Genomic DNA, 9,540 nt, shown 5'->3' on the forward strand with positions numbered 1-9,540 from the left:
GAGGAGGAGGAGGAGGAGGAGGAGGAGGAGGAGGGACAGGAGAAGGAAGAGGAGGAGGAAGAAGAGAAACAAAACAATGAAGAAAGCCACATAACTTCAACTACTGTTGTAGGAACATAGATACACTGGTGGTTTTTTAAGGCATTGATTAACGTTCAGTGTTGATTTTCATAGATGAATAACAAAGAAACAACTTCAAATGAATTCTTGTCCCTATACATTACAAATGTGGAAAAAAAAAAGAAAGAAAAAAGAAAATCCTGTGACTCCCCACAAAGTTCATAGCAGATATAAAGATTTATCTCTCTACACAAAAGATAATCGGTGCCACAACCCACAAAGACTAAAACAGCTTAGATAAGTCCTACTTGCTCGACAGCGTAAAAATTCGTCAGTTTCTTCATCTTTGGTTTGCAGTTTCTCCTTCCTGCCCTCTGAGTTGTTTTGAGTGCGGTCATCGTCCAGTCATAGGAGGGATTGCAAAAAAAAAAAAAAAAAAAAAAAACCGCATGGGCTTCCTCCGTTGTTTTTTTTTTGTTTGTTTGTTTTGTTTGTTTTGTTTTTTCAGAGAAACATGACACTCCCAGCTGTTCCTCTAAATGGGACTTAGCATAAATTCCTCAGGCTTGGAAATACCTGGCACGCCAACAGCTGTTAGACAGGCAGTTCATCGGGTAACTGTCGTCCTTTACTGAAGTAGTATAGAACACATGGGGTACCCAAAGGATGTGCCACAATCCACATCCCTTTTAAGTTATGTTTTAATCAGTGTACAAAGTATCAGGTTTCCTCCCAGCATTTTCAGAGATACACAGTTTGGTTGATTCTCCAGCTCGACTTGACCTGGTGGCCTTCCACTTTACCATCAACATTCATACGACATGCATCCTGCTGTCCTCCCAGTGAAGCCACCTTATTTTTTCCCCCATCTCATGGGTCCTTTCTAGTTTCCTAACCTCTGCCCACACTTCCACCCAAACACAAGCATGCATATCAACTGTAAGCTAGGCTCTGTATAGCAGAGACCCGCTGTCTGCCTTTCTGAGCGTGGGATCCACTCGTTGAGCATGATCTTTTCCAGCTGAATTCATTTTCCTGAAAACTGTGTTAGTTCACTTTTCCTTACAACTGAACAAAATTCCGTTGTGGCTACTTTCCACATTTTCAGGATCCGCTCATCAGTCGATAGACATCTAGGCTGGGAACGTGTCCTTGCTATTGTGATCAGAGCAGTAAAACAGACCTGCATGTGTCTCTGTGGTAGGGCACGGAGTCCTCTTGCTGCATGCTCAGGAGTAACAGAGATGCACCACAGGGGGGGCCTCCACCACAGGGTAGACCTATTTTTTCACCTTTGGAGAAACCCCCACATTGGTTTCCCCTGTAGCTGAGGTATTGACACTCCCAGGGGATTGTGGGACAAGAGATAATGGCTCCTTTTCAGCCCCTGTCATCATTTGCTTTCTCAATGGAGATGAGATTGCAAAGTGGTTTTAACTTTCATTTCCATGATAGCTAAGGATCTTGAACTCCTTAAAATAGTTACTGGCCGTTGGTATTTCTTCTGAGACCTGTCTATTCAGTTCATCGGCCTATTTGTTGACTGCGAGTTTGGGAGTTTAAGTTCTGCCATGCTTTACGCATTCTAACTAGGAACCCCTATTGGGGTAGGGGACAGCTAGCAAAGGTTGGCTCCCATTCTCCAGGCTGTCTGTCTACTCTGCTGTCTGTCCCTTCTTGTGTGCAGAAGCTTTGAAACTGCAGGGGATACATTTGTCAATCCCATTTTCTCTGCTGCTGGGGGCCTTGCATAAACTCTCCCCTGATGTGCCTCTTCTGCATGCTCTGGTGACAAGTCCTGAGCTCTTAGTTGGCATCAAAGTTTTTAATCCTGCCCAAATACATTTTTGTGCAGAGTGAGAGATATGGCTCTAATTTCACTCTTTGGCATACGGAAAAACTATGAACAATAATCACTTCAGCCTGGTGGGTTGCAGGGGAGGGGAGGGCGGGGTCCATGCCTATAATTCTAGCACTTGGCAAAGGTTCAAAACTAGTCCAGGCTACACAGGGTGTTCCAGGCTACCCGAAGCTGTGAAGAAAAAAAAAAACACTGTCTTAAAGAATATTAATTATTAACATTATCATTATTTAAATCATAGGAGAAATGAAACATACAAATATAGGTTACTCTTTAGTAGCTTATACATCTTAATAGGCATTCACTAAATGGTTGTATCTTATGCCTTTCAGCATTACTATTTGTTTTTACTTTGTGTGTGTNTGTGTGTGTGTGTGTGTGTGTGTGTGCGCGCGGGCACACATGTGCACATTCATGTCCTACTGCATGCATACAGAGGTCAGATAACAACCTGCAGAAGTCATTTGTGCCCTTTCCTTATGAGGCTCCTGGGGACTGAATCAGGTCAGCAGCCTTGGCATCGAGCACCTTTGCCCCCTGAGCCATCTTTCTGGCCCTCATTTTGTTTGTTTGGTTTGTTCGTTGGGTTTTTTTTGTTGTTGTTTGTTTCTGTCTGTTTGGTTGTTGGGATTGGGTATTTGTGTTGTTTGTTTGCTTGAACAATCAAGAAAAGGTTCATCTTCACACTACTTAAGGGTGTGATTGACTTGGTATTTTCATATAAAGAGATTTTAAAAATGAGTTCAACTTCATAAATGAGCAGGATTTAATAGCCAACCTTCCTTCTAAGAAATATTCCTCTGCCCCTAAAATCTGCCTTTGGTTCCCAGCTGGAGCCCATAGCTGGAGACCGTATGGCCGGGAAATAAGAACGTGGCAATTACTCCAAAAGTCATTTGCTTGGCTTGATGAGAGCAAAAGAAATTTTGATTATATGTAAATTGGAATGTTTTCTTGGGTTAAAATACATTTACAGGCATCCAGGTAACATCTCAGGAAAGGTACACCAGATGTCTAGACACTTTTAAGAAATAAAGAGATGAGGTTTAATAACTAGTTTTTCACAAAACATTTAATCTAGCATCGCTGTGATTTTTTTTTCCCCCTCTTAAAGCTTCAGTAAAAATTCCCCTCCAAAAGAAAATAAAGCAACTTGAAAAATTAGGCAATCTTTCCTAATATCCTCATGAAGTCAAGCGAGGTAAAGCTAAACCATTTCATTACATGACCACAGATGCCCACTTACATCGGGTTCAGTTTGAAGAAGCGATGGACATAAAAGTAATAAGTTTAGAAAGAATGATGAGTATATCATTTCATAGAACATAAATGAAGTCAAATCAAGATGAAACAAGGAAAAAAAAATCCCAGCAGTAATTTTTGCTTCTGTCATCCATAGACAGATGCTAAAATCAGTACATGATAGTTTGGGAAGAAAAGATATTGGTATAAAATATTTCCAGGAGAATGAAGACTCATTGAAAAGGGGAAAACGATGACTTTGTGGTATGGGAGCCTAGCAACTCCGTCTCAGCCAGGTGACCAACATCAACATCATTAGGACGTCCTAGTGTCATGGACCCAGGTGACCAACACCAACATAATTGGGAAATCCTAGTACCATGGACCCAGGTGACCAACATCAACATCATTAGGACATCCTAGTATCATGGACCCAGGTGACCAAAATCAACATCATTAGGACATCATTAGTGTTATGGACCTGACAGGATGGTCCATTGTCACTTCCTCAGAACTTTCTCACGCTCTCACTGAATTCAAAAGAAGAACACATTGGGCTAACTCACTAAAAGTGACTTCCTATAAAATCACCAATAAGCTTGTAACAACTGCCATGGTCATAAAAGACCAATTACCACAGCAGAGGGGAACCCTGGGGGAAGTAGTTGAGATCACTATGGGATCTTGGATTCAACCATATGACCAGAAAATTAATTCTAGCAAGGAAACTAGTGAAATAAGACTATAATCTGTGGCTTAGTTAACTGCAGTAGGCGTTGGTCATTTTCCTCAGTTTTAACCACTGCAAGGTCGGTTTTGCAACATGCTAACATTTAAGGAATCCGGGTGAAGGTGAGTACTGGACCGGCTGCAGAAGAGAGCCCATGGGAAATCCTGGCTCAAGCAGGATGTAACTGGACATCATGCAAATTAGACGTTGAGGGGGAAGAGGTACTTACAGATCACTCTAAACTTGCCCAGTATCTGTATTTACATTGGTGAGTAAGGATCAGGGAGAAGTGAGTAGGTTAAAAGTGGACAGAGCAACTGGCCAAATGTTTAATCTAATGAGAGGATCAAAGGAAATACACCAGATGTTTAGCCCGGGCTCTACAGATGGAGGCACCTCCACTCAGCAGGGAGTTCATGAAGGAAACCAGAAACCTCAGCTCTGCTTTCAACCACAACATAAAAAGTGGCCTATAAATACCTACCCTCATCTAAGAATTCCATTTCCATTACTGCTTCCGAGCCTTCTAGAATGAGCAGCCCACCATCCCCTAGAGCTTGCTGCCTTTTGTATAAGCATAAGCGCATATGGGCTTACGTACGTACGTGTTAGTTTAACAAGGGTTGACCTGTTGAAGCATCTACCTTTTAAATTGATTTCAACCCAGAAAAGTATCCCCACAGTAGATCATTAACAATTGCTAACTTTAGTTTTTGCCCAAAATATTTACTTCAGAATCATCATCGAATCAGTTGTATCCAAGGGTTCTCATTATAAAGAGTGGTTGTGATACTGAAATCCAACATCTCCTTCACAAAAGCCTGGCCTGAGCTGGCTGCAGTGGAGAGCCCAAGGGGACCCTGGCTCAACCTCCACTGGCTTATGAGGAAGACATGTTTGTCTCCTACTCTGGTTTTATTTTTCTCAGGATGTTGAATGTACAATTAGAAATAATCACCCACTCATTTACACACACACACACACACACACACACACACACACACACACACACGTCCACATCATTACTTCATATAACCAAGGAAATTCTTGAAAATTCAGGCAACAAGCATCGCAGATGCCTAAATCTCTTTATACTTGAAAGTGTTTTGGATGTTTGTCCACATTCTCAGGGTTCACGGTATCAGATTGGGCCTCTCTAAAAAGCATGGTGCCGAAGCTAAGTTCAACAATTTATTTTCACAGATCAGACATTTGCAGAATCTCATCCATTCACCTCAATAAAACAGACAGATTCTGGGAGACCGGCACTTGCCTTCTGAGAAGTTAGAGCCAAGAAAGATTGTTGAGTCGCCTAAGTTAATTCCTGAGGAGATCATAAAAGACAAAAGTTCCATGAGAAAATGGTCATGAGAGTTAGCAATCAAGTCTAACCAGACTATACCCTGGTTAGAGACAAGGAGCCTAATGGCAGCGATCACAGAAAACAACAGAGAATTCTGAGGGAAACACAGAAAGGGAAATCCAGTGCTATTTCAAGTGCCCCAAACACCCCAGACAAATGCCAAGAAACAGGAACTTGTTTTATTCACCAGCACATTGTTTGCTTTCTGTGTCCTGACCCTCTTAGAAGGAAACAAAGGCTAGGCCATATATTAAAAACCACAAACTGCTTACCTACATCAAATATTGATCATTTTTGTTATTGAAATCTGGAGAAGACATATTGCCAGCCAACCTGGATGCAGGGTCTTTTAGGTACCCAGAATTCCCACTAAAGTGCACACACTACTGAGAGCGGAGGTAGTTTCATTTATGATATGCCATATGTAGCTGTAATTCATCCATCCATCCATCCATCCATCCATTCATCCATCCAAAAAGGTAAGAACAAGCGATTCCCTGAACTTTTCCAAAGTCTGACATGGGAGCTGTAAAACTCAGATATTTAAATGGATCCCTTTCATTTCAACGGTAATTGATTTTTGGGCAAGGTTGTTTGGACCCTGATTAGTGCCCCACCCCGCCCCACCCCCGCTTCTCTTGTAGGGGGACCAAGAACATCCACTTCACACCAAGGACATCACCAGCATTTGCACCACCTCTTTTGAGTTGGTTGGTGCTCTGAGCAGCTCAAGTCACCTGCTTGAAGCAGGGTGGTCATTCATGCAGGCCACGGACCGTCAAGGTCTGACCATCCTTCTCCAAGCCTGGCCTGACAGGCAATATTTTGCTGCTTATTTACTTGAACAAAATTAAATAAACAAATGACAGGCCCCCAAAGAGACTTAAGTGGATGGCTGACTTCACTGCAGAGAAGCAGCAGAAAGAGTGTGGCAAACAGGGGCTCCCAAGGCCAGCACAGTGAGCAACGATTACTCTTCCTCAGCTTCCCATAGTGTTGGCAGGCAGCAGTATGGACCCCAGTTGCTGTGCCCCCGATTCTTAACTGCAAGTTGGAAATCCGGTTATACCTGAACTTCCTTATACTAGAGATTGTGCCACTTCATTCCTTCCAAAGGTTCTACTGTTTCATCCTTTCGCTGACACTTCTGCTGGTCTGCCCGAACTTTCATGGCAGGAAGAACATCTCATTTATCTTTGGGTTTCCCGGTGCTTGATGGGTTACTAACCCACAGTCTGTGCAGGCAGGTTGAAATTGGCTCTTAAAAAATCCTGCCATTTTATCTTGGCCATTTTATAAATCTTTAGTAGGAATCCATTAATTTCCTCAAGAAATATTTATTTGGTTATTACATTATACCAGATACTTCTTTAGTATTTGGATTTAATGGTGGGAGATATATTTTGGTGGGAAAAAAAAATAAGACCCCAAACTCAAAACAACTAGGGACACTAGGGGCCTGAGGAGGGAGGAGGAAGCTTTCACTTCCATCTGTGCTAGCAAGTGCTAATGAATGACATCTTTGGGAAGTCAGAGCCCCTTTCCCAGAGCCAGACTGCTCAGTGCGCCACAAGTAGGCTCCAAATACATAGGCAAGTTTAAAGAACGCATGTTCCTGAAAGAGGGGGTGCTTTCTTCCAAAGCAGAACAATACCTTCTTGCTTCTTGGCTTGAAGGGAAGAACTGATCAGTAGCTAGGAAGTCAAAGGTTAATAACTGGGCCTGATAATTTCTGTTATCAGACACATGATGGATGATGTAGTATCCTCTGGCTCCTAGTAAACACAGGAACCTCTATTTTCAGTGCTTCTACTGAGAGCCAGGGAGTTAAGCTATCCTCTGCTGTTCTTGGGGCGGGGGGCTGGAAGGAGGGCTGCACACTCCCATCCCCTCCCTCAGAGGAGGGAGCAACTGAGGGTCCTCCAGAGTACAAGGCAATCAGCAACATTATAAACTTAGAGCCAACTGGTTTACGGTAAAGGACTGACTCTGATATCAGTCAGCTCTCACGCATTACCATCCTACAAGACCACATGCTGAGCTAATAAAAAAAAAAATCTCCCTCCAATTTGCTTTCAGCTATCTGGCTGATGCCCACAGACAGCTGCTAGGGCTTAAGCTACACCCAAGCCACTTAAGAATGTAGAAAACTGGCCCCTGCCTTGCATCCAATCCCATCTATTTAGTCCTAATGGTCCAAGATGGTACTTTTTTTCTAAAAGAATTACACACTCAATATAAAGAAATATCAGTATCTTCAAGCTGAGTCAAAATGTCAAAATGATGCGCGTGACTCCGACTGCCGGAGCAAACTGGTACATCTCTCACTATCTGTTTTAAAATGAGGTTTGACTCAACCTGCTCTCTCTGGAAGAAACAGTAATTTCTTTGTTAGCGAAGACCAGTATAGTTCCTAAGCCAGTGCGATTGGTTCATCTCATGGATACCGTCCAAAGCATATTCTGGGACATAGTCACAAATCAATTAAATTGGAAAACAGCAGTAATTATAATCACATAAAAGTTAAGAGTGTGAGGAAAAACAAGTAATTGAAAATAACAGTGATGTAAGATGCCATTAGGAGATGATATCAAAACACGCATTAGCGTAGGCTTCAAAATAAATAAGTAAAAACATCCACGGATATAGTCGTAGAGAACAGCAAAGGAACTTCTCCTAAGCACGCCAGACAGCAAACCATCTCACATTTGGAATATTTTTGACCATCCGTCTTTAGAGGAACAGATGGACATACCAGAGCAATGTTCTCCAGATCCCCGGCTTACTAAATGCACATAGTAACCCAAAGAAATAAACAGGAATTGCGATGGCTGCATACAATCGGCACCGGCCCTCATCAAATAATGACATCACTGTATTTAAACAATTGAGGGTATTTACAGTAGAAGTGAAATTGTTATGTCAGTGAAGGTTTCCTTTTGAGAAAAACTTTAGCTCCAAATAGTTAAGAGTGTCTGCAAGAACTTTTTTCTCTTCAACCGGCTTGTGTTTGGGTTTTTGGTAATATTTTAAAATTTCTCCAGTACATGGCGAGAGTCTTCCACAGAAATGGTATGTTTATCTAACTCTTCATAAAGTTGCGTCAAGACTACAAGTACCCCGCTAGCCTCAGCCAGCCACACACAGACTTTTCGCCCAGGCCGTTTCTCATCTCCAATCAGGATCATACAAAGAGCAGTCTCAGTTATCAACTCCACAAAAACTTGCCTAAGCGCTGCCCCCTCCCCGCCCCGCCCGACGCGCGCGCGCGGCCCGCGGTGCCGCACAGTCCGTACCTGCTGAGCGGATGGCTGGCCCGGGACGCGCAGCGTGGCTCAGCGCCCTGCGGTTGCGAGCGCGCGTGCGAGTGGTAGGCGGTCAGCACCACGCCGCCCGAGTCCTCCACCTCCATCCTCAGCGGCGCATGTCCCCCGCGCTAACCCAGAACAAAGACCGGGACCAACGTGGACCAGCTCCGGGAGCGGGTCAGCGGCCCCGAGCGTCCGGCGCCCCAAGGCTCCGCGGCTAGGACGGCCCCGCCCGCCCGAGGGACACGCCCACAGAGTACAGCGGCAGATTAGCATACACTGCGGGCCACGCCCACCAAACAAGGCGCACCGATTAGCATAACTAAGAGACACGCCCACAGAGTACAACGGACAGATTAGCGTAATAGACCAAGGGCACGCCCACAGAATACACCGGGCAGATTAACATACACTGAGGGCCACGCCCACGGATCCCCGCTTTTAGGAAACTGGAAACCTGCCTGAAGCTTGCGGCTCCAGCCAGCAGCTCTAGTAAAGTTTGTGTTTTTCTTCCTTTGTTTCTCCTTTCCTCTTCTCAACCTCCTCCTCGCCCCCCTTCAAACGGGAGGCTTATCCCATGGCTAGGAACATTTCCTGCCTGGCAGTCTGAAGTGAGACAGAAACCTTGCCTTAGGCAAGGGGAGAAAGGCTAGGTATGGGAATGGGTGCTCTGGGGAAGACAGGGAGAAAATGTGACACTCTCATTTAAGTGTGACACTCTCATCTGAATCAGAAATTGAAGAACTGGGTGGCACTGACGTTTGCTAGTCTATGTTACCGTGGATCCGATTTCCCTTCTGCCCCAGCCATTCCCTCTGCTTGTGGAAGACTGAGCTTCCTTCCCATAACCTCAGGACCACAACAGCCAGACTCTTACCTCATTCCTAACATCCCTTTCCTCCACCCAGTTCTGATCCCTGACAGATACTGTTTCCAGACTGTCTGAAAAGTACTCCTGATGGCCACGGGCTCCTTG

At 44.1% G+C, this 9,540-nt stretch overlaps 1 protein-coding gene across 2 annotated transcripts in view; it reads right to left on the reverse strand.

Annotated features, from left to right (window-relative positions):
• Arhgap28 (Rho GTPase activating protein 28) overlaps positions 1-8,758 on the reverse strand; it is a 154,194-nt gene extending 145,436 nt beyond the window's left edge. For both annotated transcript variants that reach the window (XM_021217921.2, XM_029531603.1), the window contains exon 1: positions 8,553-8,758. In XM_021217921.2, coding sequence (XP_021073580.1) covers positions 8,553-8,668 — 116 coding nt within the window. In that variant the 5' untranslated portion in view covers positions 8,669-8,758. The remainder of the gene's footprint in view (positions 1-8,552) is intronic.
• Between the last annotated feature and the right edge of the window lie 782 nt (positions 8,759-9,540).

The sequence above is a fragment of the Mus pahari genome, chromosome 18 (genome assembly GCF_900095145.1).
Source record: "Mus pahari chromosome 18, PAHARI_EIJ_v1.1, whole genome shotgun sequence".
In the NCBI taxonomy this organism is placed as follows: Eukaryota; Metazoa; Chordata; class Mammalia; order Rodentia; family Muridae; genus Mus; species Mus pahari.